This window comes from Phascolarctos cinereus, unplaced genomic scaffold (genome assembly GCF_003287225.1).
Source record: "Phascolarctos cinereus isolate Bilbo 61053 unplaced genomic scaffold, phaCin_HiC Scaffold_5;HRSCAF=322, whole genome shotgun sequence".
NCBI lineage: Eukaryota > Metazoa > Chordata > Mammalia > Diprotodontia > Phascolarctidae > Phascolarctos > Phascolarctos cinereus.
Genome location: NW_027555958.1, coordinates 264,128,262 through 264,149,388, shown reverse-complemented (window position 1 = coordinate 264,149,388; position 21,127 = coordinate 264,128,262). Strand labels below are relative to the sequence as shown.

At 39.6% G+C, this 21,127-nt stretch overlaps 1 protein-coding gene across 1 annotated transcript in view; it reads right to left on the bottom strand.

The window, feature by feature from the left end:
• Nucleotides 1-20,456, bottom strand: part of MGAT5B (alpha-1,6-mannosylglycoprotein 6-beta-N-acetylglucosaminyltransferase B) — a 135,489-nt gene extending 115,033 nt beyond the window's left edge. The window contains exons 1-2 of the mRNA XM_078155805.1: nucleotides 19,648-20,456; nucleotides 14,574-14,686 (exon numbers count right to left, since the gene is read on the bottom strand). Of these exons, the coding sequence (XP_078011931.1) occupies nucleotides 14,574-14,686; nucleotides 19,648-19,715 (181 nt within the window). The 5' untranslated portion in view covers nucleotides 19,716-20,456. The remainder of the gene's footprint in view (nucleotides 1-14,573; nucleotides 14,687-19,647) is intronic.
• Nucleotides 20,457-21,127: the final 671 nt, after the last annotated feature.

Genomic DNA, 21,127 nt, shown 5'->3' with positions numbered 1-21,127 from the left:
TCACTTGCTACAAAAGAATCTTTTGTGAAAAGAAAAGTCAACAAAGGTATCAAACTTCATTGTCGTCTTATTTTAGGAAATTGCTACCCCAGTCTTCAACAACCCTGATTGCAGTCGTTAGCATTGAGGCAAGACCCTCCACCAGCAAAAAGATCATTATGACTCACTAAAGGATCAGACCATGGTTAGCATTTTTTAGCAATATTTTTAAATTAAGGTATGTATATTGTTTTTTTAGACTTACTATTGCACATTTAATAGACTACAGTATAGTGTAAACTTGACTTTTATATGCACTGGGAAACAAAAAAAGATCTATGTGACTCACTTTATTGCAATATTGGCTTTATTGTGCTAGTCTGGAACCAAACCTGCAATATCTCTGAGGTATGCCTGCTGTACACCCAAAACTTGTCAATGTTCTGATCAGGAGCACCTGAGTCTAGCAGTGCTCTGTTTCTAGGGAGTTGGAAGCCTGGAGTACTCTGACAGGGGACTGAAAGGTGGACCTTAATGCCAACAGTATTTTGAATAAGGCCATAACAACTATAAGCCAAGTCTTAGGGAAAGAAAAAAGATAAAAGGCCCAATCACAGGGACCATAAGAGTATCTGAAAGAAATAAATCAAGAGATTAAAAAATGAAATAAGAGGGGATGGAGCCAAGATGGCAGAGTAAAAGCACTGCCTTGCTTGAGCTCTCCCCCAAACCCCTCCAAATACCTGTAAAAATGGCTCTAAACAAATTCTAGAGCAGCTGAACCCACAAAAAGACAGTGAAACAAATTTCCAGCGCAAGACAACCTGGATGGTTGATGGGAAAGGTCTGTTGTGCTGGGCTGGGAGAGGAGCGCTGTTTAACATGGGCTGCACAGGCAAAGACGGGCTCCAGCAAACCCAGAGCAGGCCTCAGAAGATAGAATCATGGTCAGCTGTGGTGGTTTCCAGACTTCTCAACCCACAAACACCAAAGACTAATTATAAGGTCAGTAGGAAAGGTCTGTTGGACCTGGGTGAAAGAGGAGAGCAGTCCAGCCCCAGTCTTGGTGCAGCCCTGGGACAGCAGCTGCTTCCGGAGCTCTCAGCCCACATATGGTGGGAATCAAGTGGCTGATCAGAGGGGAATTGCAGGGATCTCTTTGCTGATGCTGAGGTAGGATTCTCTTGCTTTGCCCATGCTTGGATCTGGGTCACAGTCCTGTGTAGCCATCCTGGGGCAAGGAGGAGCACTGGCATGGTGGAACTTGTGGTGATGGTAGAGAGAAAATCCTCCTCACTATTCCAAGGCAGAAAAGAGTGTTTGTGGTCACTCATAGACCAGAGCACAGGCCAGGAAAGGAGTAAACGCCTCACCTTGGAAGAACTGAAAATTTACAGGTCCCTAGAAGGATCTCTGAAAATGGCTGCATAAAGCCCCTGAAGTTTGGGATGGCACATCCTCCAGAAGCAAACCCCTACCTTAACAGAGAGTTTAAAAGTCAAGTAATTGGCTGGGAACATGAACAAATAGCACAAAAAAAGTCAGACCATAGAATCTTACTTTGGTGACAAAGAAGATCAAAACATACAATCAGAAGAAGACAACAAAGTCAAAGCTCTTATGTCCAAAGCCTCCAAGAAAAACATGAATTGGTCCCAGGCCATGGGAGAGCTCAAAAAGGATTTTGAAAAACAAGTAAGAGAAGAAGAGGAAAAACTGGGAAGAGAAATGAGGGTGATGCAAGAAAATAATGAAAAACAAGTCAACAGCTTGCTAAAGGAGACCCAAGGAAATACTGAAGAAAATAACATCTTAAAAAATAGCCTAACCCAAATGGTAAAAGAGGTCCAAAAAGCCAATGAGGAGAAGATTGCCTAAAAAAGCAGAATTGGCCAAATGGAAAAAAAAAAGTCCAAAAGCTCACTGAAGAAAATAATTCCTTAAAAATTAGAATGGAGCAAATGGAAGCTAATGACTTTATGAGAAATCAAGAAATTATAAAACAAAACCAAAAGAATAGACGAGGATGTGAAATATTTCATTGGAAAAACAACTGACCTGGAAAATAGATCCAGGAGAGATAATTTAAAAATTATTTGACTACCTGAAATCCATGATCAAAAAAAGAACCTAAATATCATCTTTCAAGAAATTATTAAGGAAAACTGCCCTCAAACTGAAGGGTTAAACAGAAATAGAAAAAACCACTGATCACCTCCTGAAAGAGATCCCCAGAGGAAATATTATAAAATATTTATATAAAATATAAAAATATTTATATAAATATTTATATAAAATATAAAAATATTGATATAAATATTTATATAAAATATAAAAATATTATAGCCAAATTCCAGAGTTTCCAAGTTAAGGAGAAAAAATTGCAAGTAGACAGAAAGGAAAAATTCAAGTATTATGGAAACACAATCAGGATAACACAAGATTTAGCAGCTTCTATATTAAGGGATCAGAGGATGTGGAATATGATATTCTGGAAGTCAAAGAAACTAAGATTATAACCAAGAATCACCTACCCAGCAAAACTGAGCATAATCCTTCAGGGGGAAAAATGGACATTTAGTGAAATAGAGGACTTTTAAACATTCTTGATGAAAAGACCAGAACTGAACAGAAAATTTGACTTTCAAATACAAGACTCAAGAGAAGCATGAAATGGTAAACAGGAAAGAGAAATCATAAGGGACTTACTAAGTTGAACTGTTTACATTCCTCCATAGAAAGATGATATTTGTAACTCATGAGACCTTTCTCAGTATTAGTGTAATTGGAGGAAAAAATATGTGTGTGTGAGGGCACAGGGTGAGTTAAAGATGACGGGATGATATCTAAAAAATAAAATTAAGGGATGAGAGAGGATTATACTGGGAGGAAAAAGGGAGAGGCAGAATGGGGTAAATTATCTCACATAAAACAAGAAAAAGCGTTTACAATGTGGGGGAAGTGGGGGAAGGTGAGAGGGAAAGAATGAAGCTTACTCTCATTAGATTTGGCTTAAGGAGGGAATAACATACACACTCAATTGGGTATGGAAATCTACCTTACCCTTCAAAAAAATAGGAGGGAAGGAGATGGGGGGTTGATAGAAGTGAGGGCAGATTACAGGAGGGGGTAATCAGAAGCAAACACTTTTGAGAAGGGACAGGGTCAAAGGAGAGAATAAAATGAATGATGGTAGCATAGGATGAAGGGAAATATAGTTAGTTTTTCACAACATGACTATAATGGAAGTGTTTTGCATGACTACACATGTATTACCTGTATCCAGTTGCTTGCCTTCTCAGTGAGGGTAGGTGGGGAGGGAGGAAGGGAGAAAATTTGGAACCCAAAGTTTTAAAAACAAATGTTAAAAATTGTTTTCACATGCAACTGGGAAATAAGATATAGAGGCAATGGGGTATAGAAATCTATCCTGCCCTATAGGAAAATAGAAAGGGAAGAGGATAAGAGAAGGGGGGTAGATAGAAGGGAAGGCAGATTAGGGGAAAGGGTATTCAGAATCATGCCATCTTGGGGTGGGGGGAATGGAGAGATGGGGAGAAAATTTGGAACTCAAAATCTTGTGGAAGTGAATGCTGAAAACTAAAAATAAATTAATCAGTTTTAAAAAATGAAATAAGATCTCTGAAGGAAAAAAATTAGAAGAATAAATAGCTTAGAACAGAGGATGGAAAACCTGAAGTAGTAGACTCCCTGAAAAAAATAGAATGGAGCTAACAATTCACTAATTCCAAAACAAAAAAAGAAAGAAATATTAAAACAAAATAAAAATATTGAAAAAATGAAAGAAAATAAGATATCTGCTATTAAAAATTGACCTAAAAAAAGACCTAGGAAAGACAATTTAAGAGTGATATTTCCTGAAAACTGTGACCAAACCCCACTTCCTCAAAAAAAAAAAGCCACCTAGAAGCTATGTTTTAAGAAATCACAAATGATATAGCAAGTCTTTTTCATGGTAGCAAAGAACTGGAAGTTGAGGGGACACCCATTGATTGGGGAATGGCCAAGGAAATTGTGGCATATGATTGTGATGGAATACTATTGTGCTATAAGAAATGACAAGGAGATGGTGTTAGAAAAACCTGGGAAGAATTATATAAATTGATACAAAGTCAAATGAGCAGAGAACCAAGAGAACCTTATACACAGTAACAACACTATTGTAACAATGATCAACTGTGAAAGCCTTAACTACTCTGATCAGTACAATGATCCAAGACAATTCCAAAAGACTCATGGTGAAAAATGCTATTCATCAGAGAACTGATGAATTCTGAATGCAAACAGAAGTATAATTTTTTCACTTTATTTTTCTGGCATTTTTTGCAACATGGCTAACATGGACATATGTTTTGCATGATTCCACATGTATAATTGATAGCATATTGTTTGCCTTCTCAATAGGTGGGGGAGAGGTTGGAGGAAGGGAGAGAATTCGAATCTCAGAATTTTTAAAAATGAATGCTCAAAAACAAATAAAAAATGGATTTTTAATAAAAGAAATCATAAACAAAACCTGTCTAGATCTATTAGAACCAGAAATAAAAATGGAAAGAATCTATTAATCATTTCCTGAAAGAAACCTGAAACTGAAAACCTCCAAGAATGTCACAGCCAAAGTCCAGAATCTCCAAGTAAAAGGAAAAACACTACAAGCAGCCAGAAAGCCAGAGCTCAAATACCTGATAATTGATATATTGTTTGCCTTTTCAGTGGGTGGAGTAGAGGCTGCAGGGAAGAAGAGAATTTGGAATTAAAAACAATTTTAAATGAATGTTAAAAATAAATAATGATTTTTAGAAAGATTTTTTTAAAGGCAATTGTGGTTAAGTGACTTGCCCAGGGTCACACAGCTAGCTAGTAAGTGTCAAGTGTTTGGTCTGAGGCCAGATTTAAACTCAGGTCCTCCTGACTTCAGGGCTGGTGCTCTATCCACAAAAAGATATTTTAAAAAAGAATTTAAATAACAAGAAACTACAATCACTATTACACGACACTTAGTAACTCCCAGTTGTAAAGATCCTGTAGTGCAACATTCCAAAAGGCAAACAATAAAGGTTGAATATCAAGAATGACTTACTTTGCAAGACTGAGTAAAGTTCTATAGGGAATAAAATGGACCTTTAGTGGCATAGGAGATTTTTTCCAAACATTCTGATGAAAAGATTAGAGGGGAGTTAAAACTTTGAAAAGCAAACACAGGAATAAAGAGAAACCTAAAAAGTTATATACATTCTCCCTCAATAGAACATGAGCTCCTTGAGGGCAGCAATTTATTTTTACCTTTCTTTGTATCCTCAGTACTTAGCATACTGCCTGGCACACAGTAAATGTTTGAGAAATACTTGTTGAATGACATTTTAACAATTGGAAAGAGCTAAACAACTACGAAATGCTTACATTCTAATGGGGGAGAATCCTAATGTTTTGAAGGGTCACAGAGGGAATTAAATAGGATGAACACAGGACAAGTTTGTTCAATTTTGGTGGTCTTAAGTGAAGAAAGCAAAAGGAGGGCAAAGGGAATACACTGGGGAAGAAATGGGGAAAAAAGAAAGGGGGACTTACATTTTCTTATAATCAGATATGTGAGGAAAAGTATACAAAAGTGGAGGAAGGAGTACAAGGAGCAGGCATCACATAAACATCTCTTATTTGAACCAGTCAAAGGAAGGTTGAATACACATACAAATACATACACAAAGAAATTTCATGTAGAAATACAATTAACTCAACATGGAAACAGGCAGGCACAGAGAGAGAGAGTGGAGGGTGTTTTAGGAGGAAGGGTAAGAAAAGATGTAATGGAGGGAGAAAAATCTGAAAAGATTTGGATGAACTAATAGAGAGTGAAGGGTAGCTAGGTGGTGCAGTAGGTAGAGTGTGGTGTTTAGAGTCAGGAAGATTCAGTTTCCTGAGTTCAAATCTGACTTCAGACTAGCTGTGTAACCCTTGGCAAGTCATATAATCCTATTTGTCTCAGTTTCCTTATCAGTAAAATGAACTGGAGAAGGAAATGGCAAACCACTCCAGTATCTTTGCCAAGAAAACCCCAAATGGGATCATGAAGAGTTGGAAATGACTGAAAAATGACTGAATAACAACTGAACCATACAGAATGAAGTGAGTAGAATTAGGAAAACAATGTATGCATTGACTACATTGTTAGAAAAGCAACTTTTAATAATTTATGAATTCTGATCAATGCAATACTATGATTCCAGAAAAACAATGATAAAATATGCTTTCATTTTCACTTGTGCAATGTGGGGCCTTGTCTTGCTTAACTATACTTATTTGTTAAAAGAGAGGGATTTTTTTTCAGGGTGGGCTGGAAAATTGAGGGGGAAGGTGAGGCTGACAATTGTGATGCCATACAAAAAAGAACAGAAATTCAAAAAGTGTCAATGAAACATTTTTAAATGTTTAAAGGATAGAAGAAAGTTCATAGAGAGACATAGACAAACAGGACAACTTTGTAACAAACATATTGTATTTATTATGTTCTTTAAAAAAATAAGCTCTACATAATAGAGATTCATGGTTTCATATGCAGTTGTCTTTTTTTTATTCTTTCCATATGGAAATGTTCATTTTTGTTGATGGTTTTCAAGTTCAAAATGGCAAAAAATTAAAATCTTGAAAAAGAAACCTAGGCATGCTTACATGATTTTTAAAAAAATCCTTAATCTGGGACATGAGAGACAACCTAGCATAGTGCACAGAGAGATGACAACTGAGTCCAGAAGACTTAGTTTTAAATCCCACCTTTAATATGTGAATCTCGGAAAGCAATTTAACCTCTCAATGCTTCAGGCAACTCTCTAAGACTATATGTTAGTTGTTCAAGCTACAGAGAAGGTACCAACCTGAATTTGGTAGAGGAAGTTTTTGTATCCCTTCTCATTTAATCTTCACAACAGTTCTGCAAGGCAGTGGTGCCAAACAAATAGAAAGGAGAAGCATATTCACTTAGAAAACCACAAATTAACATCATCTGTCATATTGTATTTTTATTAAACATTTCCCAATTACATTTTAATCTGGTGGAGTGCACTGAGGAGCTCTTCAGGTGACTTGAAGCAGCAGGCCCCAGTTTAACACCTCTGCTGATTGTAGTGTATGTCTCATCTGCCCCATTTTACAAATGAAGAAACTGAGGGTCAGAGAGATTAGGTGATTTACCAAAATTCATATTTGTCAAATGTTGCATATAGAGCAGCAGGATGGTGAGAGTGACAGATTAGGAGTCCAGAAAAAAAGCCAGACCAGGAACCAGGAAGATGTAGGTTTAAGTCCCACTCTGAAGCATCCTGGCTTTGTGGGCCTGGGTTAAGTGAAGTCACTTAATCTCTCAGTACTTTGGGCAACTCTCTGACTGTAAATTGTAGAGAAGGCACCAACCTACATTGGTAGGGATGTTTCCTCATCCAGAGAATTTCCTGTTCCAATGGAATCACAGGTCTGTTTTGAAACTTATCCCCATGTCTAGTAAGTGGCTTAGATAGAATTAGAATTCAGGTCTTCTGACTCTTAATGATCTAGTGCTCTTTTATATATTATTATATATAATAACGTATACCACATAGCCCCTCCAGAGATGATTCCTAGGAACATGACTTTTTAATAATTAGCAAACAATGTGACTGGTAATTAAAAAGTAGACTAGACTCCCAACTTCTGATTGTCATTGACACTCGGAAGAATTCATCACTAGTAATATAGATTCTGATCTATGACCAGGTCCGAAGCCAATATGAAAGGGCTATTGGCATTCAGGCAGTGGAATGACTACAATGATAATTTTCTTAGAGGTGTCTTTGGCATTTTAGGGAATTAGAGAATATGTATATAACAGACAATAATACATATTTCCTCCTTGATTTAAATTAACTTGTTCTATAGAATTTCAGTCCTAAAGAACTGATAATGTACAACTTTAAAAAAAAAACTGAGGCCTCAAACTTAAGTAAGCTTCAGACTGGATAACCTCATGTAGCAATGAACAATGCCTCAAAAGAAGGAAATGGAGGGGAGCAATCCAGAGAAAGAAAACTGTAGACCAATACCTCTTATGAACAATGACTGAAAATTTTTAAATAAAGTATTAGCAAAAAGGCTATAGCAACATATCAAAAAGATTATGCACTATGATAGGATAGATTCATACCAGGAATGTAGAGTTGGTTGAATATTAGGAAAACTATAAACATAATAGGTCACATAAATAACTTCAGTTTTTAACAAATAACATAAAATTCACAGGATTGTATCAATAATGTAGAAAAAGCTTTTGATAAACTATAATACTGATTTCTGTTAAAAAATGCTAAAAGGCATATGAACAAATGGACCTTTCTTTAATAAAATAATATCTATCTAAAACCAAGAAAATCACAATAGGTCTTCCAATAAGACAAAGGGTAAAGCAAGGATACTAAAAAGCAGAGACATCACCTTGCCAACAAAGGTTCATATAGTCAAAGCTATAGATTTCCCAGTAGCAATGTATGGCTGTGAGAGTTGGACTATAAGGAAAGCTGAGTCTTGCAGAATTGACACTTTCTAATTGTAGTGCTGGAAAAGACTTTTGAGAGTCCCTTGGGTGGCAAGGAGATCAAATCAGTCAATACTTAAAGACATTCATTCAGAGTGTTCACTGAACAGTCAAATACTGAAGCTGAAGAAACTTAAATCACTTTGGCCACATAATGAGAAAGCAGGACTCATTGGGAAAGACTCTGATGTTGGGAAAGATTGAAGGCAAAAGGAGAAGGACATGGCAGAGGATGGGATGGTTAGATAGTGTTATGGAAACAAAAAACATGAGCTTGGACAGACTTTGAGAGATAGTGGAGGACAGAAGGGCCTGGCATGAAGTCAAGAAGAGTCAGACATGACTGAACAAAAATGATGTCCATTTTCACCACTATTTGGATATAATTTTAGAAATCCAGCTATACCAATGAGATAAGAAAAAGAAATTGAGGGAGTAAGCATATGCCCAGAAACAACATTATTGCTTTTAGCAGATGATAGCATGGTTTACTTAGACAACCCTAGATAGTCAATTAAAAAAAATTGAAACAATAACTTTGGCAAAATTGTATGATATAAAATAAGCCCACATAAATCAACAGCATTTCTGTATATTTCAATAAAAATACAGCAAGAAGAAAAAGAAGTTCCATTCAAAGTAACTAGAGAATATGTAAAATATTTGGGAGTCTACCTACCAAGACACATGCAGGAATTATAACACTTTACAAAAATAAATAAAAACCTAAGTAATTGGGCCAAGCCAATCTAATGAAAATGTTAATACTACCTAAATCAGTTTATTTATTCAGTGTCATACGAAGCTTTCAAAGCATTACTTCATAGAGCTAGAAAAAATAATAACAGAATTCATCTGGAGGAACAAAAGAGAAATTCCAAGGGAAGTAATAAAAAAATCAGGAAGCAAGAGGGCCTACTAATACCTTATTTCAAACCATACTCCAAAGCAGTACTCACCAAAACTATTTGGTACTGTTTAACATCTTTATAGTTGATATGCAGAACCAATTAGGTATATAACACCCAGAAACAAATTAATGTAGCATAGTGTATTATAAATCCAAATATCCCATCTACTGGGGTAAAGACTTACTATTCAACAAAAAGTTGTTGAGAAAATTGGAAAGCAGTCTGACAGACAATAAACAATCACACCACACAGCATGATAAATTCCAAATGGGATACATGACTTATATACAAAAGGTCATATCATAAATTAGAGGAGCAAAGTAGAAATTACCCTTTGGAAATAGAAATAGGGAAAGTGTTCATGACCAAACAAGAGATAGAGAGGAGATAAAATGGACAATTTTGATTACATAAAATTAAAAAGGTTTTGCACAAACAAAACCAATGCAGTTAGAAATAGAAGGAAAATGGTTAATGAGGAAAAAAATTCTTTGTAGACAGTTTCTTTAATAAGAGTAACATTTCCAAGACATATAAGGAAGGAACTGAGTCAAATTTATAGGGACAAGAACTATTCTTCAGTAGATAAATTGTCAAAGGATATGAATAGATAGCTCCTAAGGGAAGAGCTCCAATCTATCAAAAAGCATATGAAAAAATCCTCCAAATCACTAGAATTTAAAGAAATTCAAATTAAAGCAACTTTGAGGTTTTACCTCACATCAGGCACTGACACATACGAAAAAAAATTTGGAGGGGCTACAGGAAAATAAGCACATTGAGACACTGTTGGTGAAACTCTGTTATCAGTACAGACATGCTGGAAAGCAATTTGGAATTGTGCCCCAGAAATCACTTAACTATGGTTTTTACCCAGCAGTACCACTCAGGACTGATGATAAAGGATGCTACTCACCTCCTGACAGAGAGGTGATGGACTGAAAATGAAGAATGAGACAGACATTTTTGGACATGCTGAATGTAGGATTTTTTTTTTCTTGACTATGCATTTTTGTTACAAGGATTTTTTTCCTCTTAAAAAAATTGGTAGAGAGTGGAAGAATAAGAAGGAGATAGGGATAGGGTCCTTTTCCACACACAAAAAGAAAACAGAACAGAAGGAAGCCAGAAAGAAATGTAGAAAGTTGGACAGCTTTGAAAATTACATGTTGAAATGTGTATATATGCATATGTACATATACATATATATGATATATGAATAAGATGTTTTCATATAATGATATAGTATAATGAGCAGCTAGGTGGTACAGTGGATAGAGTGCTGGGCCTGGAGTCAGGAAGACTCATCTTCTTGAGTTCAAATCTGAACCTGGGCAAATCAGTTAACCTCTGCCTTAATTAAGGCAAGGATTGCTTTAATCCACTGGAGAAGAAAATAGCAAACCACTCTGGTATCTTTGCCAAGAAAACCCCACGGACAGTATGGTCCATAAGGTCATGAAGAGTCAGACATGACTAAACAGCTAAACAACAACAAATAGTATAATGAATGTATTATATTATTATATTCTTGAAAAGAAAAGCAAGCTCTACACAAGCTCATTTATTTTTAATCTCTCCCTGTCTACAAACATGTCTATGCCTCGCCCATCCTCGAAAAACACCCTCACTTGATCTATCCATCACAGCGAGCTATCATCCTATGTTTTTTCTCTATTTTATGGCTAAACTCCTAGAGAAAACCATTTACAATTGGTTTTCCTAAATTTCTCATTCTCTTCTTATCTCTGCAGTCTTGCTTCTAACCTCATCATTCAATGGAAACTGCTGTCTCCAAAATTACCTACCACTGATTTCTTAATTGCCAGATTTAATGGTCTTCTCTCAATCCTCATCCTTCTTGACTTCTTTGCAACCTCTGAAAATGTTGATTATTCTCTTCTTGATACTCTCTTCTCTCTCCTCTCTCTTGGCTCTCCTCCTATCTAAAAACTCCTCCTCAGTCTCCTTTGCTGATCTTCTTCCAAGTCTTGCCCATTAATCTTAGAGATCCTCAAGTTTCTCTCTTGGGTCCTCTTCTTTTTTCTTCCTCCATTCTAACTCATTTGATATTTTAATCAGCCCCCATGGATTCAATTATCATAGCCATGCTAATGAGTCTCAGATTTATTTTTCCAGCCCTGATCTCTCTTTTGACCTCTAGTCACACATCCTTAACTGCTTATTAGACATTTCCAACTGGATGTCTTATAAACATGTGCACCTCAGCATGTTCAACACTGAACTCATTGTCTTTTCCCCAAAACTCTCCCCTCTTCCTAATTTCCTTATTACTATAAAGGGACCCACCACACTCCCAGTTACCTAGGCTCACAATCTAGGTGTCATCCTTAATTTCTCATTCTCTTACCCATATCCAGTTGGTTGCCACATCCTATTGATGCTACTTTCACAGCATCTATACCTCTTTATTAATTCTGATATTGCTACCTGATGCAGGACCTTATCACTTCACATCTGAATTTTTGCAATAACCTTCTAGTTGATCTTCCTTTCTCCACTCTCTTCCCAGTCCTGTCCACTCTCCACTCAACTACCAAAGTAATCTTCCTAAAGTTCAGATCTGACCATGTTATCTGCCATCCCATTTAATAAACTCCAGTGGCTCTCCACTACTTCCAGAAACAAATATAAAATTCTCTGTTTGGCTTTTAAATCCCTTTATAACCTGGCCCCCTCTTACCTCCTCAGTCTTCTTACACCTTACTTCCATGGTACATGCTATATGATCCTGTGCCACTCGCCTCCTTGCTGATCCTCACACAAGATACTCCATCTCCTCACTTCTTGCATTTTTCACTGACTGTCCCCCAAACCTAGAATTTTCTTCCTCCTTACCTCCATATTCTAGCTTCCCTGGAGGGAGAAAGTCTCAACTAAAATCCACCTACTGTAAGAAGCCCCCTTAATATTAATGAGATTTACTATATGTGTGTGTGTGTGTGTGTGTGTGTGTATGTGTATGTATATATACACACATATATATATATATATATATATATATATACATACACATATATGTATAAAACTAGTATGTACTTAATAGTTTGCTTATTGTTTCCCTCAACAAAAAGTGAGTTTCTTGAGGTTGGGGACTTTTTTTTTGCCTTTCTTTGTTTCCCTATTGATTAGCATGTTGCCTAGCAAATAGTAGGAACTTAATAAATGTGTGGTGACTTTAATAAAGATTCATACTTTCATGTAAAATTCTTTTCAACAAAATTTATAGAAATGCTCATTTTGTCTGGTGTGTGCTCAGTTCAAAATAAAAAATGAAAAAAACCCCCAATCAAACAAAAAAGAAAGACCATAGAGAACAGAAATCACTGAAAACTCTGATCAAGGAAGCCCAAAGGTGAAACACTAGGTGGGAAAGAATCAGCAGAGCTCTGAATAGGTAGTCCCAAGCATAAACAGAGGACCATGCAGAAGCCTGACTGTGTAAACTCCAGAGGATAAAAGAAGATGACCTAGTTCTCTGGGGAAGCCTCAAGAGAAAGAAACTATCCTTGCCCTGAGCAAGGAATCCCCAGAGGGAACAGAAGACCATCCAGTATCCTCATTAGGGTCAGCCAACCAAAAATCTCTAACAGGGCACATTGGAGCCTTCAAGCATTATGAGTGTAAACACACTAAGGAAAATGCAAAAGAAGGCAGTGACAAGAACCAAAGAAGGTGAGGTCAGGGACAAACAGGACCTGACCACCCCATCAGAGAATTTGGGAGCAAGCAGAGCCTTACCATGGCACAAAATCCCAAACCAAGAACTGAGTCAGGAGGTATGGGTAAAAAGAAAGACACCAAACACTATGAAGAATGTAAAGAATTTGTAATTTATATTTGTAAATATAAAGAATTACCTAAAAAGAAGACCGAGGAAAGAATAACTCCACAGCAACTATGAGTCTCACATTTTTTAAAAAAATGGCTTGGCCACACAAGAACTGCAAGAATATTTGCAATAAATGAAGTAAAAGGTAAAAAAAATTTAAATTATAAATGAAATTTAGACTATGGAGAGAATTGGAAAGAGAATTAATAGCTTAAAATAGAAGGTAGTTAGCCTACACCAACAAACAAAACTCTCTAAAAAAAATTAGAATGAGCCAGAGAGCCATGTATATATAATCCATCATTTCCTCTCTGCCTATTCAGCACCATGGTTTAGTAGAAACAACAAAGAACTATGAACCAGGACACTTGGCCCAACTCTGACATGAACCAGCTTTGTGACCTTGGAAAAGTAATTTCCACACTTAGCACAGTGCCTGGCACATAGTAGGCACTCAATAAATGCTTGTTGACTGACTTCTCTTGGTCAAATCTCAGTTTCTTCTTTTGTCAAATGAGGAAGTTGGACCATATGATTTCTGAGGATCCATCTAGTTCTGACATTCCACAGTGCTTTGAGTCTCATGAGATGGTATCTTGTTGAAATGAACATTCCCTAAACTGTTAGAGAAGATCATCTAGATCACCTTAGAAGCTACACTACAGAGAAAAGAGGGCAAATTTGTCAGGGAGGTCAGAGTCAGAAAAACTAGACCCTGGACACACCTGCTGTCTGTCCTCAAGGAAAGCCAAAGCCCCATCCTGAGATGAGCAAAAATCACAGGGGTTTATAGAGTTACAGAGATAAGCTGTGCTTAAAGGTCATTGTAGCAAATACTTTTCAATTCAATGTAATTGAGCAAATATTTATTAAACACCTCCTAAGTGCAAAGCATTGTGTTTCATTCTGCAAAGAACAAATCTTTATTCTTTGAATACCTGTGAAGTCCCTTAGCATGGGAATACAGGGCAGAAAATATTTAGAGGATTTCATCACTCAAACAGAAGTGGCATGCAAGTTGCACCCACTCACATTGCTCATGCAGCTTCAACCCACCAATCCCTAACCCTAGAAGTTCCCACCCATGGGCCAGGATACCCCATATACTCCATGCAAGTCTATGTATCGCCCCTCTCTGAGGGAAACAAGGGTGCTACGGGGCCTATACTTTCGGGAATACTTCCATCCGTCCCCCAACAAGCACATATCCTATCCCTCCTCCCCCTACCAATGGCTTCTTGCCCAAGGTACCTTCAGTGTGGACAGTAAAAGGTGAATCTCCCAAGCGTCTGGCAGAGAACTGGCCTCCCAGGGATGTCATCAGGAAGCAGAGTGTGAAGAAACCGATTCCCAGAACAAATAGCCTGCAAGGGAATAGGGTTGAGGGGGCAAGGCAAAGCAAAGGGGCAGGTCAGCTATGAAGCTCTGCCCTGGGATTCATAGTAGATCTGAACAGAATAGGGACCTGAGCTCCACATATTTATAGGACATATTTACAGGCAGCTGTGACATTTCAGAAAGACCACCAGAGGATGAGACCTGGGTTCTAGTGCTAGCTTTTAATCCTTTAATACCATACATTGATATTGCTCTAAGGTTTACAAAGTGCTTTTCATACATTGTTTTATTGATGATCTCTAAGAAAAGTCAGGACTATCATGGCCTCAGTCAAAGCTTTATGCCAGTACCATCACACTCCTCTTCTTTCCAGACTCTAGGCTTCCAACTCCCTCTCTCAGGGCCCACCTTCCCTCCAGGGTAGATCACCACACCTTATCACCTGGCCTAGGGATCTGTACCATGAATGGTGTGTGGGAGCAGCAGTAGCTTCACTGCACACTGAACCCACCCACAGAAAACATTGTTAGCTCTCCTCGTCCATTTTGGTCACAAAGAGTTGGACATGACTGAACAACAAGAAAACATGTGAGTTGGGAAAAATTAAGAGAAGCTCTGTTGTGGTCATTGCAGTTTCAGGGATACCTTGATTTTCAAGAGGGAGGGAGGAGGAGTCTTTAACTCTTCCAACCAGGCAGGCAAACTAGTACATTTAAGGATTTTTAGTAAGCTCCCATACCAACCTCAGCAAAGTTCCAGTGGTAACATCAGTTTCCCAATTTAGATCACTTGAAATTTCATGTCTAAAATGAAATATCTTCCTGTATGATATCACTAGTGGCCTCAGAGTCCAAAAGCCAACAGGGTCTCTGCCTCAGTATATGATGTTAAATATTTGATAGGAAAATGGATATATTGAAAAGAAAATTGTATGTGCTGTTAGCAGGCCTATATTTTACCTCCAGATCTTGACTCTGACACTTACTAGTTATGCAACCTTGAGAAAGTCCCTTTACCCCTATGAGCCTTAGTTTCCTTATCAGTAAAATGGGAATAATAGTGCTTGCACACCTACCTCAAAGAATTATTGCAAGAAAGCATTTTAAGCTGTAAAACCTCGTGGGACTACAAGATACTATTGTAATCAATTGAAAGTATCTCTTCGGACAATGACCAGTGATCCTGGAGGAAGAAACCCAAATCTGATTCTTATTCAAGGGGACTTTGTTGACCTTCAACCCAGACTTCTGCCTGATAGAAATGTATATTCACCTCATACACTAAAACCAAAATACCACCTGTACAAATTAATTAGTGACATTAATTGAACCATATTAAGGACATCTTCCTATGTACACTGGCAGGAAGGATGGTGGGGGGAAGAAGTTGGGGAAAGATAGAAGGAGAAATCATTCTTGCCCTTGGGAAACTTATATTTTCAGGGGAGGTAGACACACACACACACACACACACACACACACACACACACACACACACACACACACATATATATATATCTTTTTTTGTTTGTTTGGCAAAGCAATTGGGGTTAAGTGACTTGCCCAGGGCCACACAGCTAGTGTCAAGTGTTTGGTCTGAGATCAGATTTAAACTCAGCTCCTCCTGACTCCAAGGCTGGCGCTCTATCTACTGTACCATCTAGCTGTCCCTCACATATATATATCTTCAGAGACATGTAAACAGGTGTACATGAAGGTGTATAAATAAATATGCAACTAATTATAGTTATCTAGAACTATATACACAAATACATGTAAGGGTGGGGAACAACGAGTGATCTATTTACTCTAGCTAGAGTTGGACCCTGTTGTCTTTGTCTATATAGCCATAATTTTTGAAAGGCTAAACTTTTTTTAAAGCTAGAACTTTCATAGGATTACACAATGGTTTACCATTTCCTTACCTCTCATCTCCTTTATCCCCCAACTGCAACACACACTTAAAAGAGTTTCTTATCTCCCTACATTTTGCCTTCTCTAGAAGGTGATGCTTGATCTGAGTCTCAAAGGAAGTCAGAGATTCTAAGAGTTGGAGGTTGGGAGGGAGAGTATTCCAGTCATGGAAAATAGTGACTGGACATGAAGTGTCATGTTTGAAGAATGGCAAGTAGGCCAGAACAACTGGACTATTGAGTTCACGAGAGAAGTGAAATGTAAAAATATAGGAAAGATAGGAAGAAGCTAGGTTACGAAGAACTTGAAATATCAAAATACTTCATAATTTACCTTAGAGGTAATAAGCAGTCACTGGAGTTTATTGAGTGGTGGAGTAACATGGTCAGACATAAGCTTTAAGAAAATCATCGGCAGCTTGAGTGGAAGATGGATTGGAGATGTGAGTCAGAGACCAATTAGGAGGTTACTGCAATAGTTCAAGTTTGTAGACAGCATTTTCAAGAAGTTTAACTGAGAAGAGTAAGAAAGATATTGCCTAACAGCTGTCAGGAATGATAGGATATAATGAAGATTTTAAGGATGAGGAAGATGACATATTTGTAAAAACAAAACAAAACAAAAAACCAGAGAAGGAACCAATAGATAAGGACAGTAAAGATTTAACATTAAAGAGAGAGTGGGGACAATAGTGGAGACAATTTGCTGGAGTAGATGGTAGGAGATAGGATTGAATACATGTAGTAGAGGTTGCCTCAATAAGGAGAACCATGTTATTATCATGGAGTGGAGGAAATAATGGGATATGACATCAGAAAGACATGAGAAGGAGGAGAGGAACCAAAAAAAAAAAAGAGGAAACTCAAGGAATAGCCGATCTCACTCTCTCTCTTTTTCTCTCTCTGCCCCCCCTCCCCCCCCCCCACTTAAATATATCTATTCATTTGTTGGTGAAATATGGCTAGGTCTTCAGCAGCTTTTGCCTGAAAAGAACCTGGAAGCTCTCCGTGGTGCTGAAGGACTGTCACAGCTTTCTGTCTCTGGCTTCCAACCTCATCCTTTGCATCCCTTTTCATCAATTGAGGATATTGGCCTCATCTGTAGTTTATAGCAGAAAAGAGAAGAGGTCTCTAATTCTTAGGAAAATGGAAAATAGGCAGGGGACTTAATGATCTCCCAAGGTTCCTGGAAGGTATGGAACAGGAGGATTTTCTACCGAGGCCAAAAAGCTCAGGACTGTTTCATGCCCTACTAATTTGCTACATGTTAGTTGGATGCCACTTCCTTTTTTTCAGTCTCAGTTTCCTCTTCTATAAAATTAAAGAATTGAATGGAGTGATCCTTAAGATATCCTCCAGCTCTAACATTCTATGATCCTATGAATCTAGCCTCAGAGACACCCTCCCATCCCTGACTCATCCCCTTTTATTTCATAGCATCTCTGGAGTAACAGAACCTCAGACAGTCCTCTACTCTCCTTCTAGAGACCCCTTTTCAGGAACTTGCTCTTTTGTCCCATAGGCTGCCTGTGAAGTTCACCAAACAGCTGGTATGAGGCCCTTGAATTCAGCTGCCTGGAGTTCTGCCTTGTCAAGATGGAGGGAGATCCACATAAGTGAAGAGGGAGGGGGCCATGGGGCAATATCTTCTAAATATAGCTGCATAAGGGGTCTCATGAGCCTATTGGATATAAGGTAGGATGAGAGTGAAAGGGCTCAGCTTGCAGCCAACCCGATCACATAATCCTCATACCCAGTTTGGGCTGTAACTTCTCTCTGCACAGGCTTTTTACCTTTCCTAGGTTCCCAAGCTCCCTAACTTGTTGCTGTGTCCTCCATGGCCCTGTCCTGAAGCCGCCTTATGTTACCCCAGTGCACTCTCCAGTACTGGTCTTCTTTCCCTTTTCCTCTCCCCTACACCACCCCTTGTGTTCTTGCAGCTGTGCTCTTGGATACAGATTTAATTCCAATCCAGTTTTTGCACCCACCCCTAAACCTGGCTCCGTGAATTCCCAGGAGGTCCCAGCACAGCTTATAACCTTCCTATTCAGGAATAATGCTGGTCTACCTGAAAGGAACTAATCCATTGACACAAATGGGGACAAGCAAATGCTGAGGCAGAGGAGAACAAAACAGGAGTGATAGGACCTAACCCCACATACCCAGAGCAAAGCTGAGGGAAAGAGGAGCCGGAGATGGTGTCTGCCCTCACCTACTCTCCTCTTTTGGGCTAAGACCTCCTTTTGACCCCTTAGAGGTCTGCCTCCTGGCCCTGCGCTCAGCTGTCTCCTGGACCTTAGTCCACTCTACTAGCCTTGTGTGTCCTCAGACTACCTTGCCATTTCCATAATCCAGAGTCAAGTGGGAAGTGAGTAGTAGCTCTCCCACAATTTCTGAAGCCCAAACCTGGAGAATCTCCCCTTGGAAAAAGACTACCGTTCCCAATATTCCAATCTCAGCCCACTCCTACCTCAGCCCAATGCGAGGGACCTAGAAACTGACTGGAAATTAGGAGAAGCAAATTTGATTAGAGGAAAAGATGTGGTGATGGGAACGGGAGGGAGAACACAAAAGAAGGGTGCAGCCTGGAGCACAGACTCCTCCAGTGTGCACAAATCGAGGCAACTTTATGGACTGAAGGCAAGGGCTAGTGACAGACTGCATAGCCTACGGAGCGGAAAGGATTAGGCCGATCTAGGCAGACCGACCACCTCAGGAGGGCTTTCGGTCCCTTCTTTCGGGACCAAAGCCTCCGCGAGTACACACACACACACACACACACACACACACACACACACACACACCCTTCCAGCCTTCGACATTGTCTCCATGCTCCAACAGAACTCTACCATCGTCTTTTGCCTCCCACCTCCCCACCTCCATTCCACCCTTGCAGGACTCTAAAACCTGCCTGATTACCTTAGTCTATCACTCTATACCCACTGGCCCCTCTAGAGTTAAATTAATTGGATCACACACACACACCCACTGTCAGGGGGACAGAAATCACCCCTCCCCCATCCAACCCAAGTCCCTTTAAAAACCCTCAAAGAGATGGCGGTTAAAGAACTTTACCTAAAGGGTCTCAAGGTGACCAGACATCTTCTGACCATTATTTTTCCATCGGAATTGACTGTGATCATTGTTCGAACTTGCTTCCAAAAAGAGCCAGAGACACACACACCCAAGGGAAGTAGGAACCCTATCCCAGGCTCCGTTCCAGGGTGCCGAAGAGCTAGAGGAAACGAACCCCGCTCCTACCTGCCGCCCCCAAGTCCAAGTTCCTAGGATCACGTGGTCACTGTGGGGTTCCAGGCTCTGCAGGCCCCGCTCTTCCCTGGACTACCAGAGTGGGGAGCCGTCCCCAACTGGGGAAGATGGCAATCCGAGCAAAGGGGTCAGGGGTGGGGGTGGGGTGAGAGGTGTCGGGGGAGGGGGCGGAGCGGGTGTAGCTAACTAAGTGCTGCTCACACCCAGGCTCCCTACAGACCACGCATCTCCCTTCAAGGACTCCAATACAGGACCCCGAGGCTATGCTAAAGTGCTATCAGTCTTCCCGCCTCAGTCTCCCTCATCTCAGTTGCCACCCCAACACCTCGATGCCAGTCCCTGTGAGCTACGGCAGTCCACCTGCTGGCTTCCTTCCCCGCTCTGCCCCGGGCTAGAGGCTGGCTCCTCTTGCGTCGCGATGCGCATTCCGTCCTCGCAGTTCTGGGGCCTGGCTGGATGCTCCCATTGCTCCAAAGAAGTTGCCTGTTTGGTCCCAGTTACTCTTGACAGTACCGCTCTGCTCACTCTTAGGTATCTGGCCCAGGAGCTACGCTAAGCCTAGTCTGCATTGTGTCCTCCTGTGGAGGTTGCAAAGCCTCCGCTGCCCACCCCCCTTACCCCACTCCCCAATCCTAGCAGCCACGGCGGTACATTGGGGCGCTATCCCCACCTAGTGGTGAAAGTTAATGGGTGTCTCTCCACCCCCCCCCCCCATCAGCTTCTGTTCCGGATTAGGGACGCAGCTAGTAAAGTGAGCTCTCGCTAGAACCAAGTGATCATGGCCTTTTTGGAGCCCTTCATCTTTCTGACTCAGGCCATTGTCTCGTCTCCTGCACCAGGTAAACATTTAGTAACGACCAGCCACGAAAACATGGGTGAGAGAGGAAGACAGATTCCCAGGTTGAGGCTGCTCTTCCCTGATTATATATGATCACTCACTTTTACAAGGCGCCCACTTTATTTCTGATGTAGAACACTGGATTGGTAACATATTAATATGTATAGAGGTGTGTTCTGCACCCCCACCCCAATTAATGTAATTGCAGAAGGTCTAGACATGCTTTTGGATCAATCAAAAGTGTAAACAAAATGTGAAGTCCTAGACACCTCTTTTAAACCAATCAATCAATCAAAATTGTAAACTAGGTGTGAAAAAGTCTTAATTCAGCAAGAGTGGTGAAGTGCTTTGGTCACTAGATGCAATCGGATGCCACCTGGGAACTATACTGGGACTTGTTGAAAGAATTATATACACCTCTGGACCCAATGTATATTACAGCAAGCC